This window comes from Ostrea edulis, chromosome 7, assembly GCF_947568905.1.
Source record: "Ostrea edulis chromosome 7, xbOstEdul1.1, whole genome shotgun sequence".
NCBI classification, from domain to species: domain Eukaryota; kingdom Metazoa; phylum Mollusca; class Bivalvia; order Ostreida; family Ostreidae; genus Ostrea; species Ostrea edulis.
The window spans coordinates 38892096-38909262 of record NC_079170.1 but is presented as its reverse complement, the minus strand read 5'-3'; the positions used below and the strand labels follow the sequence as shown (position 1 = coordinate 38909262).

At 35.1% G+C, this 17167-nt stretch overlaps 2 protein-coding genes across 9 annotated transcripts in view; one reads left to right on the top strand and one right to left on the bottom strand.

Annotated features, from left to right (window-relative positions):
* The window catches only part of LOC125657198 (protein pigeon-like), a 29260-nt gene extending 16122 nt beyond the window's left edge, over positions 1-13138 (bottom strand). For 4 of the 5 annotated variants that reach the window (XR_008796943.1, XM_056144301.1, XM_056144302.1 and 1 more), the window contains exons 1-13: positions 12982-13138; positions 9800-9876; positions 9447-9500; positions 8434-8503; positions 7991-8044; positions 7403-7558; positions 6233-6282; positions 5790-5972; positions 3344-3393; positions 2808-2848; positions 2262-2392; positions 812-899; positions 544-615 (exon numbers count right to left, since the gene is read on the bottom strand). Coding sequence is in view for 4 of the 5 variants with exons in the window: in XM_056144301.1 (XP_056000276.1) it covers positions 544-615; positions 812-899; positions 2262-2392; positions 2808-2848; positions 3344-3393; positions 5790-5972; positions 6233-6282; positions 7403-7558; positions 7991-8044; positions 8434-8503; positions 9447-9500; positions 9800-9876; positions 12982-13084 (1129 nt within the window). In the remaining variant the exon portion in view is untranslated. Of the gene's footprint in view, positions 1-543; positions 616-811; positions 900-2261; positions 2393-2807; positions 2849-3343; positions 3394-5753; positions 5973-6232; positions 6283-7402; positions 7559-7990; positions 8045-8433; positions 8504-9446; positions 9501-9799; positions 9877-12981 lie in introns of all 5 variants that reach the window. The other variant, XM_056144300.1, reaches the window with a different exon arrangement.
* A 401-nt stretch (positions 13139-13539) lies between these two features.
* The window catches only part of LOC125657199 (dual serine/threonine and tyrosine protein kinase-like), a 29260-nt gene continuing 25632 nt past the window's right edge, over positions 13540-17167 (top strand). For all 4 annotated transcript variants that reach the window (XM_048887851.2, XM_056144305.1, XM_056144306.1 and 1 more), the window contains exon 1: positions 13540-13672. In XM_048887851.2, the coding sequence (XP_048743808.1) occupies positions 13549-13672 (124 nt within the window). In that variant the 5' untranslated portion in view covers positions 13540-13548. The remainder of the gene's footprint in view (positions 13673-17167) is intronic.

Genomic DNA, 17167 nt, shown 5'->3' with positions numbered 1-17167 from the left:
TGACAATGTATAACCAGGACAATGATGTCAGTATCACATGATAATGTATAACCAGGACAATGATGTCGGTATCACATGACAATGTATAGACAATGATGTCAGTATCACATGACAATGTATAACCAGGACAATGATGTCGGTATCACATGACAATGTATAACCAGGACAATGATGTCAGTATCACATGACAATGTATAACCAGGACAATGATGTCAGTATCACATGACAATGTATAACCAGGACAATGATGTCAGTATCACATGACAATGTATAACCAGGACAATGATGTCAGTATCACATGACAATGTATAACCAGGACAATGATGTCAGTATCACATGACAATGTATAACCAGGACAATGATTGCAGCCAGAAAAATACATTCAAATGTCTGTCTGCCTGCCTATATCGTGAAATTAATTAAATTTTCTAAAAGCATTATACAATTAAATTTTGCTTGCCTGGATCTGAGGGGAACAAAATTTGAAAAACCAGGGCAAACTTACTAATACAGCCATGCATGAATGAAATATACCTCACTTACCATGCCAAGAGAAATTGAGTCTGTACTTTCGGGAATGTGGAAGCCCCGTTACACAACCATGGAGGGTCTTGGCTATAATTAGATTTAAATATTTTCTATCATCATCATTGCTCATATTTCCACAAATGCTTCAGTATGGTCATATTCATAGGTCACTAATACGAACTCTTTATCGTTTAATTTTCTCATTCAGATACGAATCTAGGATCCATTTTGTTGAAATATAACAATGATATGTTGACATTGAATGGCGACGATGGTTTGTTACCGTGATGCACCATACAGATGTAGTAATTGATGTCGGTGGTCTCTTCATCCGTGTCTGATAGACTGTGGGCACTCAGAGGAGAAGGGTTCTACACAAGAGAAAAAACAGCAGTGCTTTATTACATCCATGTAAACAACACAGGCATAACAATGGCAAAACCTGTAATGAAATCTAAAACACTTGTATCACTGTCGTGTGAACCAGTATCAAAACTCTTCAACTCATCAGCTAAGTACCCTGAAGAGATGACAGCACTGAATGATCAGCTAAGTACCCTGAAGAGATGACAGCACTGAATGATCAGTTAAGTACCCTGAAGAGATGACAGCACTGAATGATCAGTTAAGTACCCTGAAGAGATGACGGCACTGAATGATCAGTTAAGTAACCTGAAGAGATGACGGCACTGAATGATCAGTTAAGTACCCTGAAGAGATGACGGCACTGAATGATCAGCTAAGTGCCCTGAAGAGATGACAGCACTGAATGATCAGGAATGACTAGGGCTGTCACGGTTCCAAAAATTTTCGGGTTGGTTCATGATTTTTTAATTTGGGTATGGGTATTTCGGTTCGAATCTACATTGCTACACTAAAAATCTAATTTACAGTTAAAATCAGAAACCTTTATTGAATTTTGTTATAAGAATTACTCGCGGATGCAGACTGTGGTTTAGGCTCAACATCCATGGTAATGGTACTGTGACGTGTAGTGGTCACCCAGCCAAGTGCTGATCACGCTCGCCGTTGCTTAACTTGCGTGATCAAGAGAAAGACTCTACCACATCACTAGAAAAGCTAGCTCTCTAGCGAGGCAGTATAAGTTCTCCCTTATACTGTCCGCTACATTACTAGAATCAGCATTGTTACTTCTAATTGTTTCCATTCCATGCTTTCAATGTTTTGTCATTGACGATGTTGATTCTGTGGGGTATATTAAATGTGTCTGACATATCTTACATACTGTCATTGTTTTGTCCACAATGCCATCATTTAACAATTGATCAAAATACAGCTACATTTGAGGATTTTGATGCCATTTTGTTGTGGGTCTAAAATCTGGACCCGAAACTAAATATAGAAAAATGGAACCAAACCAGACCAAACAACACGACTCAAAGTTTTCGGTTACTTCGGGTACCTGTTGCAGCCCTAGGAATGACCTCAAATTTATATTGTCACACCCGATTAGTGACCCTGACCTATGACCTTTTGACCTGTAAATTCACAGGAACTTCCTCTCTACACCTGGCATGTTAATTAAGTGTGAGGTAGTCCCCTGGAGAATTACTATTTGATGTGATTGACATGCTCAACGGGAAGATCGAGCAAAAATTTACATCCCTGCAACATTGTTGTACTAAGGGAAAAATGGACATTGACTTTTGATACATATATGGAAACGAACAGAGATAAAATACAGGAACACAATCTGAATTCTACGAACTGACCGGTCCTGGTGATTTCTTGGCTCGCTTGACCGGTGATCGTCTGTCTGCGGTGTAGGGTGTCTCCATCTTTTGATAGCAGATACAGAACGTTCCATTGGCCAGTGTCAGCACCACCATATTGAGATAGGAATCTTGATATAAAGGTAAAATTTCTCTTTAAAGTACTGTACATTATGGTAAAATTTCTCTTTGAAGTATTGTACATTATGAAGGTCACATTTCTCTTTAAAGTACTGTACATTATGAAGGACAAATTTCTCTATAAAGTATTGTACATTATGAAGGTCAAATTTCTCTATAAAGTACTGTACATTATGAAGGTCACATTTCTCTATAAAGTACTGTACATTTTTAATAAAGTACTGTACATTATGATTCAGGTCAATTTGCTCAAATGAGGACATAATATCTAACACATAAATATAACATGCATATATATGTAATAATTCAAATACATAAATTTCAAATTTCAAAGTTTGACTTCAACTGAGAAAACTACAGCTGAATAAGTCGAGGCAGGTATTTTCTATTCTGAAAATTACTCACCAGGGATGCCACTGTCCAAATGGTCATTAGAATACTGAACTCTGTTAAAATATAACATTGCTCATATATACAAAAATTCTCAGATCCTCCATTTGGGGCTTTGTGCTTTTAAAAAAATATGAGTTGTAACATTTCAAATAATTGTTGATGGAGTTAGTAACATCAGTTGCTGACATTCAAACATAATCAATGACACTTTGAATTCACTGGTGCCGAGAGATGTAAGGCTGTTTTTGATTAGAGTATAGAAATATCAAAGCATGATGCAATACAGAAGAAATTTACATGCTATATAACATACCCTGGTACATGTATATATAGAGACATAACAGTAACAAGTCACATGACAGGGATAAATGTAACATACATGTATGTATAAAGGTATAACAGTAACAAGTCACATGACAGGGATAAACGTAACATACATGTATATATAGAGATATAACAGTAACAAGTCACATGACGGTGATAAATTTAACATAGATATAACAGTAACAAGTCACATGACAGTGATAATCGTAACAAAAATAACTTACTTTGAAGTCGACTTTATATGTGGAAAAGGGAACTGAATCGGTATATCCAACTGAAACAACAATCAAAACATTCAATAATTGTAATCATTATGAGATAATTCTAATATGTAACAGTTGTACTAATTATGAGATAATTCTAATGTGTAACAGTTGTAATAATTATGAGATAATTCTAATGTGTAACAGTTGTAATAATTATGAGATAATTCTAATGTATAACAGTTGTACTAATTATGAGATAATTCTAATGTGTAACAGTTGTACTAATTATGAGATAATTCTAATGTGTAACAGTTGTAATAATTATGAGATAATTCTAATGTGTAACAGTTGTAATAATTATGAGATAATTCTAATGTGTAACAGTTGTAATAATTATGAGATAATTCTAATGTGTAACAGTTGTACTAGGATATATCACATGCTGTCATACTGTCTCTCTGAATGGTAAGGGCCTCTTAACACATTGATAATACAGTAAAACACGGTTATAGAGAACCTCCGGAGCCAGTGAAAAACATTACATTATAACCAAACTTCATTATACAGTAAAACATGGTTATAGTGAACCTCCGGAGCCAGTGAAAAACATTACATTATCAACAAACTTCATTATACAGTAAAACATGGTTATAGTGAACCTCCGGAGCCAGTGAAAAACATTACATTATCAACAAACTTCATTATACAGTAAAATATGGTTATAGTGAACCTCCAGGGCCAGTGAAAAACATTACATTATAACCAAACTTCATTATACAGTAAAACACAGTTATAGTGAACCTCCGGAGACAGTGAAAAACATTACATTATCAACAAACTTCATTATACAGTAAAACATGGTTATAGTGAACCTCCGGAGCCAGTGAAAAACATTACATTATAACCAAACTTCATTATACAGTAAAACACGGTTATAGTGAACCTCCGGAGCCAGTGAAAAACATTACATTATCAACAAACTTCATTATACAGTAAAACATGGTTATAGTGAACCTCCGGAGCCAGTGAAAAACATTACATTATCAACAAACTTCATTATACAGTAAAACATGGTTATAGTGAACCTCCGGAGCCAGTGAAAAACATTACATTATCAACAAACTTCATTATACAGTAAAATATGGTTATAGTGAACCTCCAGGGCCAGTGAAAAACATTACATTATAACCAAACTTCATTATACAGTAAAACACAGTTATAGTGAACCTCCGGAGACAGTGAAAAACATTACATTATCAACAAACTTCATTATACAGTAAAACATGGTTATAGTGAACCTCCGGAGCCAGTGAAAAACATTACATTATAACCAAACTTCATTATACAGTAAAACACGGTTATAGTGAACCTCCGGAGCCAGTGAAAAACATTACATTATCAACAAACTTCATTATACAGTAAAACATGGTTATAGTGAACCTCCGGAGCCAGTGAAAAACATTACATTATCAACAAACTTCATTATACAGTAAAACATGGTTATAGTGAACCTCCGGAGCCAGTGAAAAACATTACATTATCAACAAACTTCATTATACAGTAAAACATGGTTATAGTGAACCTCCGGAGCCAGTGAAAAACATTACATTATCAACAAACTTCATTATACAGTAAAACATGGTTATAGTGAACCTCCGGAGCCAGTGAAAAACATTACATTATCAACAAACTTCATTATACAGTAAAACATGGTTATAGTGAACCTCCGGAGCCAGTGAAAAACATTACATTATCAACAAACTTCATTATAAAGTAAAACACAGTTATAACGAACATCCAGGACCAGCAAAAAATAATTCGTTAAAACCCAACTTTGTTATATCAAATAAAACTTTCATTACTTTCCTCTCATAGGGGAATAATATCACTTTACAATAAGCATGAATTTGTTATAAGTATGTCTTACTGTACTGCATACTAATCATAGCACATGTAACTCAGCATATCAAAGTCATGCTGAGAGAATATCAAATTAGGACTCCTGTTTAGAAAGTTAAATGACAGCTTACTATGTTGTCATGTTGGTAGATACTTACGATGTTGTCATGTTGGGCGTTCTGGTAGATACTTACGATGTCGTGTTGGTAGATACTTACGATGTTGTCGTGTTGGTAGATACTTACAATGTTGTCGTGTTTGTAGATACTTACAATGTTGTCATGTTGGTAGATACTTACAATGTTGTCATGTTGGTAGATACTTACAATGTTGTCATGTTGGTAGATACTTACAATGTTGTCATGTTGGGCGTTCTGGTAGATACTTACGATGTTGTCGTGTTTGGTGTGCTGGTAGATACTTACAATGTTGTCGTGTTGGGCGTTCTGGTAGATACTTACAATGTTGTCGTGTTGGGCGTGCTGGTAGATACTTACAATGTTGTCGTGTTGGGCATTCTGGTAGATACGATGTTGTCGTGTTGGGCGTGCTGGTAGATACTTACGATGTTGTCGTGTTGGGCGTTCTGGTAGAACTGTATACAGGATATACTGGGGCTGATTTTTGCTTTCTCCCCCTCCCCTCGCTTCATGTATTGTAGATAGTACAACCTCTGGTAGAGCGAATCCCACTGACACCAGAAAAATCGTTTGATCAACTGCTCTGTCTTCGGCTGGTCTAGCATCACCTAACGTGTACCGTAATCAGACATAACAGAGGTCAAGGTCATACGTTCAGTTCAGGTTGACATACCACAATGACATGCATGAATTGATTATAACGGATATGAAATTTTGTTTATCAAGAAATAGTTGGACAATTACTTTATCCCATTTCAAATGTCTATTGATATCAATATGTTATCTTAAATGTTTTACAAGTAGCAGATGCAGTTTCAGAGTTATCAGTAGTAACAATTCAGCTGAATTATTGTATAATGTTGCCTACCACTCCCTTCTCTCCGACCCGGCCCAGTCTGATGTGATACAGCCCCACCGCTGTAAATATAACACACCGAATTATAGGTATATTAGGTACAGCACCACAGCTGTAAAATATAACACACCAAATTACATGTATATTACATTTGCCGTTTTAAAAATCAGTTTCTATAATGTGCAGCATAACTTACAATCCCTGCTTTCCAATGTGCAGAATAACTTACTCTATACCTCACACTGTGCAGTGTAACTTACACTCTATACCTCACACTGTGCAGTGTAACTTACACTCTATACCTCACACTGTGCAACATTAACTTACACTCTATACCTCACACTGTGCAGTGTAACTTACACTCTATACCTCACACTGTGCAACATTAACTTACACTCTATACCTCACACTGTGCAGTGTAACTTACACTCTATACCTCACACTGTGCAGTGTAACTTACACTCTATACCTCACACTGTGTAACATTAACTTACACTCTATACCTCACACTGTGCAGTGTAACTTACACTCTATACCTCACACTGTGCAGCATTAACTTACACTCTATACCTCACACTGTGCAGTGTAACTTACACTCTATACCTCACACTTTGCAGCAGTAACTTTCACTCTATACCGCAAACTGTGCAGTGTAACTTACACTCTATACCTCACACTTTGCAGCAGTAACTTTCACTCTATACCTCACACTGTACAGTGTAACTTACACTCTATACCTCACACTGTGCAGTATAACTTACTCTCTATACTTCACACTGTGCAGTGTAACTTACACTCTATACCTCACACTGTGCAGCATTAACTTACACTCTATACCTCACACTGTGCAGTATAACTTACTCTCTATACTTCACACTGTGCAGTGTAACTTACACTCTATACCTCACACTTTGCAGCATTAACTTACACTCTATACCTCACACTGTGCAGTATAACTTACTCTCTATACCTCACACTGTGCAGTGTAACTTACACTCTATACCTCACACTTTGCAGCAGTAACTTTCACTCTATACCTCACACTGTACAGTGTAACTTACACTCTATACTTCACACTGTGCAGCATAACTTACACTCAATACCTCACACTGTACAGTCTATACCTCACACTGTGCAGCATTAACTTACACTCTATACCTCACACTGTGCAGTGTAACTTACACTCTCTATGTAGCATAAGCAGCAGATGAGACTCTCTATCCGATGCTTGACTGTCGTACAAGAACTGCACTTTGATGAATTGCTGTCGTTCTATGTTAAGGGAGAAGACTCTAGTGCTTTTGGCCTGAATTTCTGCTAGGAAAACACTGTAGATGTCTAAAAGAAAAAATGAGCAAGGGTTAGAATACACTCAAACATAGAGAATCAATATGATGCTACATTCCTTTATATCACAGTACATAGCTTTATATCACGGTCGCACATACCTTCATATGATGATACACACCTTTTATTTAGATGGTACAAACCTTTATATCACGCTACATACCTTTATATCACGGTACATACCTTTATATCACGGTAAATACTTTTATATCATGGTACATATCTTTATATCACGGTACATACCTTTATATCACGGTACATACTTTTATATCATGGTACATATCTTTATATCACGGTACATACCTTTATATCACGGTACATACCTTTATATCACGGTACATACCTTTATATCACGGTACATACTTTTATATCACGGTACATACTTTTATATCATGGTACATACCTTTATATCACGGTACATACCTTTCCCTGGCATTTTGGCTGTTAGGGAATCATCTTTGTTTATTATTGTAAATGCTGAAAAAGCATACATTTCATTGATTAAAGAATAATTTGCTAATTATGCAGAAATTCTCTCATGTTTTCATCGTTTACACAAACAAACAACAAACAAGCTTGACAGTCAATCTTTATAGTTCAAAGTGTTTCTTTTAAATCCTACATTATATAAATATGGAAGTGTTTAAGTTTAGTTGAATGGTTGCTGAATGTCTTATCAAAAGATAAATATGCCAAAAGAGCAATAAGCTTAATAACACCGACTATACCTCTGTAAATGTAAATAAACATTAAATTGATTTTGTACAACTATATATATTAGCTTCCTTGTCATGCATTTCTAATACTGAATTCTGAATCTTAATTTGACTTTCACTTGTGGGTTTTTGTGGACATCAGTGATTTACCTATAAGTGATCTCCCCTTGTTCATGGAACATGACACCATTCTCACTCTTTGGTTGTAGATCCAAATCACCTTCAAAGAGGACAAAACCGATAATCATCTGACAACAAGTCATCAAATAAAACTATACTACTTACCAGATTTTTTAATGAACTTTTTAATGCATTTGCCATACTACACTGCCTGTGTAGTCATTGCAACACTCACCGGAGAGACAGACACATGACATATTGGCTATTAATTAAGTTAATTACTGGAGTTTGGTTTTCACAATGTAAACCAGGGCCCAGTTGCATGAAGATGAGTCAAGTTTAACTGACAGTTAACGTCTGGTTAACACTATATAAATTTGTGTGTAGCGGTCAGCCGGGTTCAATCGCCAGTGGCCAGATGCTCAGTTGGTAGAACACCTGACTTGAGATTCAGGGGGCCCAGGTTCAAATCCCGGTCTGGTCCGTTGTATTTTCTCCCTTCTTGTTACACGTGTAAGAGTTGATAAGAAGATAACTGTCTGTTAAAGTTAACTAATCATTGTGCAACTCGGGTTCTAAGCTTAATGACACCAGATCGTCTACATCATGTTCATATATACATTGTATATGATTATCGGACAGTTGATGCAATTAATGAGCATGCATTTGTACATGTTTTGAATAGCAAACCAATTAAACAGAAAGATACATCTAAAGTTTATTCCTTCATGCCATTATTATATTGATGATATAGATGTGAATGACAAAGATTGATGATTGTCTCACTAGTGTGTTTACCCCATACAATGTGTCACAAACACGGTATCATACAGAAATATTTATCTCACGCTTTCTGTTGATTGGATCATACAGAAATATTTATCTCATGCTTTCTATTGATTGGATCATAAAGAAATATTTATCTCATGCTTTCAGTTGATTGGATCATACAGAAATATTTATCTCATGCTTTCAATTGATTGGATCATATAGAAATATTTATCTCATGCTTTCTATTGATTGGATCACACAAAAATAATTACCTCATGTGTTTTGTTGATTGGATCATACAACCCCAGATGGGTACATATGGCTCCCTGTAATTAAAAATTACTAAACTAAAGCTGTTTTACTGGGACTTGCAATTCCAATGCAGGGTGCGTTTCAATTCTGGACATATTTGGAAGTTTAAGGGTTCATGCATATTCTTTATATATAACCTTTCATGCAGACTCATAAAGGATAATAAAGCAGCCCCATAAAGGATAATTTAAAGCAGCTTTTAAATTTCATTTGATAGGATATGTCTCCCTTATAAGATAAATACCATTGAATTAAATATACCCTAGATAATATCATTTTACATTTATTTATTTTCAGACTGAGGTGAACGAACCTTGCTTGCCTGGGTAACATCATCCCAGGTAAACAGAACTAATCCATTTTTCTCTTGATTCAAAATTCTTGGTTGTTCTGAAATGAAATTAAACTCAAGGTTGAAACAGAAATATCAATGAGCACATGATATACAGACTGTCCTGTGATCAATATGTACTTATCTAAAGTCAGCAAGCACACTACAGTACATTAGCATGTGAACCAAAAGAAATTTTACTGGACTTTTCTGAATCTTTTAGTTTAAAGTTTGGAAGAGAAAATTTCAACCTCATGCATAATGTATATATTAACATGATTAAATCTAGATTATTTGAATAAGTAATGGTCCACTATCAACATATGATAAAGTGATTTATACTGGTGGGGGAGGGGAAATGGGGGGGGGGGGGGTGACACCACAGTTTGTAACATTAGTTACTATCACAAACAATATTACATGTATACTTGTCTTTGACAATTATATGAAGCTTGAAAATCTAATCTAACAGATATAATACTTTGAAAGTTACTTATTAGCTGCATGGGGTTATAAAAGTTTAATAGTTATAGACTCTTTGAGACAGCTGAAATTACATACTGCTCATAACTGTTGTTTTAAACGTAAGCACAGAGCTAGCACTCTTTCATAGTAAATTCGAACCCAAGTTATAATAATATACTTGCATGTGATTTCAAGGTGCTAAAATCATGACTAGATTGTTACAAGGGCACATGCATTCACAATGGTTTTAATTTCACGTCATAGGAAAATCGGCTTTTAAAATTTTGATTAAGAAGGCATTGAACTTTTTAAATTATATCATTCAATCACTATAGATTTAATTTCATGGGGGGGGGGGGGGGGGGGAAATCATGAGCATAATGAAATGAAAACCAGTATGTTATTTTCTCAATCTACAGTATTCTAAATTCAGAAAATCTCATAAAAGAAATTTATCCATTGTTCCTACAGATGCACTTTTGTGGTCAGACTGCTAAGTGACAATGTATAAATCTGTTCAATGTAGACCTAGTATATACCACTGTGTACTGGTGTGATGCATATGACAAATTGATGTCTATAAATATTGCTCACTGAAAGTCGTTAAATACAGGATTTATAGGGCATTATGGGATATGTTGCACAAGACTGGGTGTCCTTCATACCAATGATTTACAGGACAGGATCGAGACTCATGTAATTCTCACCTGAACATCATAAGTGTTTATACATAGGTAATACTCATTAGTTTGGAACACAAAAAACTGGCCCATTAATAAACATTTGCTGCATGTATATTACCCCCACTTCTGATAGCTACATGTATTTGATGAAATTTTGGCTAATGATTGATTTACATAATACTTATACTCAGTCACTAGAAATCTGATTCACAGTCACCACCTTAAATATGCAGATGTCGTAAGTTATAGTTTAGATGTGTTTCTGACACATACATATGCAATAGTAGCTAGAAAATAAAAAAAATTAAAATTGGTCAATTTTTTCTCCACCCCTATGGCACCAGGGGTACAGAAGTCCTGAAATTTACAATTTAGGTCTCCCTTATCCAAAATGTGCTTCATACCAAATTTGAAAAGATTTGGAATAGTATAGTTATCAAGAAGTTAAAAATGTTCTATTCAACAACTGACCATTTTGGCTCCAACCTGAGAGCAAAACCCTGGGATCATTAAATTTTCAGTTTTGGTAAAGATCACCTGCTCTTTCTAAATATCCATTTAGTTTTAATTTTATTAACACTAAAGAAGATGTTATTTAAATGTTTTACAAATACATGTAAATGCTTATAATGTACCAAGTTGGCCCCACCTTGGGGTCAGAACCTCTACCCCGGGGATCATGAAATATACAATTTTGGTAGAGTCATTCCTGTTCTACATTTGAATAAATCTAAATAAATTCTAATTCAATCAGTTTAATGCATCATGCCATTTGAAGCAATATTTGTTTCATCCAACATCAGCATGATCAGGATAAAAACAATGTTACATCAAAGTTAAATTTGAGGGAATAAATTCCAAACTCTTTACAAACTCATGAACATTACCCACAATTGACACCTGAACACAACATAATGTTGAATAACTTTTAATTATTTAATCCCCTTATCAATTTTATATGTACCATTGTTAATTTCTTTTGTATTCTAAATAACAGAATTTCCCCTTTCAAAGCTATAAACCTGGGAATGAATTAATGAATAGGTCATTGTAAAAACAACTGGTCTAGCTGTTCAATTACTCAATTCATTCTAATCTAATTGGTGCAGGATATATAGCTTTACAAACTGACACCTGGGGCTTACAAGTATGAATATGGCATGTGCAGTCAACCGTGATGACCTATGATACAAGCAGGACTTTGATTTTACCTCATTCTCACCATTTTCATCAGAGTAAGATTTGGGCTCAAGAAAATGGATCTTAGAATTAATCTTTTTTTTAGTAGTGTGACCCACAGGCACCTGAAGTATGGATATAACTACCCCCCCCCCCCTTCATAATTTTTTTTTTGGTGGCAATTTCTCTGAAATGTATGAATTCCCAGTCTATATCATCCCTCTTTCGATTCATGTAATCGTTTCACGCTTTTTGTAAGCTTTAGAGATTGGCCTTCTACCGGTATGCTTACAAAAAGCGTGAAACAATTACATGAATCGAAAGAGGGATGAGATAGACTGGGAATTCATACATTTCAGAGAAATTATTGCCACAAAAAAAAAATTATGAAAAGAGGGGGGTGGGGGTGGGGTGGGGGTAGTAATATCCATACTTCAAGTGCCTGTGGTGTGACCTATAGGTCCCTGGTGTGACTACATTTTCGTCATCGAGCCAACTGTGACTTTTAACATGTCTATTAATAAGCAATGTGATCCATGTTTTACTCCAAAGACCTGTCCAATCCCTGTCACTTGTTTCGTTTTATATTATATAATTCTATCATAGTTAGCTCTAATTATAATGTAACGCTCCCCGATTTTCCACATTCTGACATCGACTGAATGGAGCGAATTTCAAAGACTTCATGGGTAAAATTTCGAACTCGGTCCTGTGCATTGATTCCCCAATCAACAATTTTCAATTCATGAAAAGGTATCATAGAGAACTAATCTTTTCTTTCAATATATTCAAAATCAAATTCATAATACGATCCGCCACTAGCTTAGGTAATCTTACCAGTATCATTTGCAATCGCAGGGAGGCGTTTCTCCCATCGCCGTTGTGAAACAAAATTAGCAGCATTGGCGACAAGGTTGCACACTTTCCTTAACTCTATCATAGTTTCAATAACTTCATTTCCCCTTGTCAGTAAAACGCACCCTCTCTGCTTCCCGCTGGAACCCTCACGCAATGCACTGTCAGAGTGTTATGGTTCGTCTTTTCTACCGGAAGTAAACAAACGCACGTGACTGAAACAGGAAAGGGCGTGGCAAGAAAATTGTGTGCTTTTCTAACACGTGCAAAGCATAAAAAACCTACATATTTGGAGAAAATGTTTCTGTTAAAGTTTTGAATTAATTGATTTATACAGATATATACATTGGGTCAAAGCATACAGAAGAACTCCAAATATTTTCTGAGTTAGAGCTGAACTCTGCACCTTTGTGTATAAACGAATCCAACACAGCATTGGCCTATGTAAGAACGATAACTCCATTGGAAATGGCAACCACCAGCGAAGATGCCGCGGTATTGAGATGAGCGATTTCCTGGACTACCTCGGGGTCTCTAGCTCATGTCATCATGATGGCGAACATCCCCGCGGAACTAAGTCGTTTCTGTAACTGTACCAAACGACTCAGAACTATTCTCGCCGACACCAAACGATGTTTTGAGGATATTAATGAAGATGGGAGAAACGAAGTTGGTGAGTTGAAAATCATGAAAATGAAAGTTGACTTTCAGTTCAGTCCTTTCATAATATCTGTGGAAGAAATATTGACTGCATTGGATTTTCAATTGGTCACCTGTGCAGATCCGTGGACATTGTATGATATTTTAAGAATAGGAAAACCCAAGGTTAAAAGTGGATTGCTGCAGTACTTGGAGCATTTTCTAAATTAAAAAAGTTTTAAAATTCTTTATGAAACGGATTATAATACGCTAATGCCACAAAAGAACAGCAAACCACCTAGACAGTAACATATTTAACAAACAAACAGTAAGTGGTTATACAGTAGATCGCTGTATGTAAAAAGTCATCTCTAATGATCTCTGTTGTGCTGTGGTTTGAAGCATAATGGATTTTCTGTCATTTTCCCCACAACACTTTTCTTCCATTTTCTTGTTTTCATAAATGAGATAGGTGATTTATTTGAAGTCCAAGCTGAATTTTTGTCCCAAATTTTGGTAGTAGGGTAAACTGTAACAAAGAGGGGATGTATATTATTATTTCGTTAAGTGCACACATCTATTTAATGTAATGGGAAATTAATTCCTGTTTACAATGCAGTACTAGTGCCTCATGCAGAACTTTCTATCATGTCTATTGTAACTCAAGTTTGAACAGTAAAGCCACATAATTAGTTGTCATGAAACATATTTGATTCCGACTGTGTACCAACTTAAGGAATTTAAATCTGAAACTGAAACCGAAACTTGATCAAATTGCCTGTCAATGGAACAGCGTAAAGAATTGGATTGAAATACTGATTTCATTGTTAGAGGTTGTAGAAACCAGCAATAGACTAGCATCTTTTGATTTTTTATTTAATTCAATTTTTTCCATTTTTCTTTTGTAAATAATTGAAAAAAATCATGATATATTGATTAACATGATTAAGTAAATCAATTAAATTAAATGAATTCTATGGATGATTAAATCATGGTGATACATGTAAAATTAGATATGTTTCAATATTTAGTTATTTACTTCTTTATTGTTTTGATACACTCTGTCATCAGAGTGTGTATAGAGCTCAAAGTTAAATAAAGACCAAATGAAATATAAAGGAAGGCTTCTAAACCAAGGACAGCAATTAAGGAAATCTCTCTCTCTCTCTCTCTCTCTCTCTCTCTCTCTCTCTCTCTCTCTCTCTCTCTATTATCATGATCATGATGATTATATCAGAGAATTGTTGGAAGTAAAATGTTGTGTATACAATGCTAATTTAAATGCCAGTTTTAAATGACGAAAGCTGTTTAATTCTACATTATTGCAGGTTACAAACTTGAGTAATAATTGTAAAATATAAAAATGAATACACACAGTTACACAAATGCTATTTTATTCATTATGTTTACAAACCAAATACTATAGTGATGAATTATCTTCCTTGTACACACTATTTGCTTTGTATACAGTTACTAATACATATACATGCTGTTTATTGTATTTACTTAAGAATGTGAAGTCATTGAAACCGTTAACAATTAATTATCAATTGATTCTTGTCATTTAATGAATTGTAAATAGTCCTCCTTCATGTTACTTGCAAAATTTGAATTATCCTAAAAAAAAACTTGAAAGGAGATGGTGGCAACAATGATATTCACGGAAAAGACTGGGGGTTGTTTACTGATTATAATTTCACCTTTGACATTGTTTATGTGATTAATAGAGGTGTGTGTACACCCTACTAACAAATGAAACGAGGACAGACTGCATCAGCAGCCTGGTGAATGTCCTCCAGTCTTCAGACTCCCTAGTTAACTGAATAGAACGCTGTCATCATCCTATATTTATAAAATGTTTTGCAGTGATAAGGCAGCAGTAGGCCTAGCTGTCAGGTGATTGTTTCAGTCATATTTTTTCTCTTGTTCTGTGCATGGTTACATTGGGTTCGTCTTGACCACCCAACAGCTTCACAAGCCAAGCAGATTGGAACCCTCAGGGCTTGTAAATGTGACCATCAGAAGATGCTTTAATTATTTAAAATTGCTGACCTCCTCACACTTTACGCCTGGTCTGGCTTGTGTCTGGGAAGTCATTCAACTTTATGCATCAATATTTCTAAAGTATATCTCCCAGACAGAATTCAGTGAAAGTCCACTGTGATGAGAAAGTTTTTTGACCTGTGGCCCCACCCGTCTGTCTGAAGCAGCTAGATATATATGACTTGTATAGATTGTAATCTTTTATAGTCACCTGATTTCTCACTCCTCCCGTTCTGTGATAATCAAATCAATAATCTATATCTGATGTCACCTTTGAATAAACATATAATTATATAAATATCATGTATGTGTGCTATAATTTTGATGTCATTATATATACATATACTGATTAAGCAGAAATTTTAAGCGAGGATTTAATTTTAGCAATATTTGCGAGAATGATGAAAATCATGAAATCACTAAAATTGAATATCGCTAACAATTTATTCCATATCAGAGGTAATAGTTACCATTCCTGGAATTATGAAGTCACTAAAATTAGCTCTCACTAAACAAATATACCCATTTGTATGGAAAATTCGCTAAATTTGTGTCTCGCTAAAAATTTCACCTATACGGTATATGTGATTATACATGTACTACTTAATGTGTCATGGTATCATAATATCTGTCACACACAAGAGATGACACCTACGGCAGATTCCCTAACGTTACGATTATTAAGCACTCAACTTGAAGAATCTCAAGCACCACAAACAATCTTCCATTACTATTATCATCTGTTATCTGCATTGTTAGTACAATAAATATTTATAGTTTTATCACTTATCAACAAGTACTCTCCAAAGTTTTGTGGGATTTTTGAAAAATGTTTTCTACAGTTCTTAAATTTTGAGGATTTTAAACATGAAAACACTTTTTTCTCCTTAATATAATATTAAATAAATAATGGGGCAATTAAAATGTTTTGTTTGCAATTAATTTATATCTATATTAACCTAAGATTTATGATTATGGGGGCTGATATATCCAAATTCTTGTGGGCGTCCTCGGTGGAAAGCGGGTATAATGTACATGGTAATTACTGATGGTGTGTAGATACCGAGAATTCTAAATAATTCAAGGTTAAAAATCACAACATTGTGATGCTAATATATTTCAGAAAGAGATTTTGCTGAACTTTAACATTAACTCACTGTCCATCTGATAAGAGACCGTTTGTCACATTGTATAGTGACCTGTGCACAATGTCGGTTCAAGGTTCCCATTAAGCCCTGTAAATACAGAAAAATGACAGTTACATCTCTGAGACTCGATTAGCTTTAATATGAGATTTTTTTTCACCCAATGCTTGTCAACGGAACCAGCAAGACATGCCACTTTACAGATCATGTGTGAATGGCTGACCTTGTAAAAGAACTTTATCATACAGATCTTGTGACTTGGGCGTCTGACTTTCTGCACAACCTTATGACCAGGTGGCTTTGAAGATTTTGATTGCGATCTCAATGTTTATGTTTGTGTA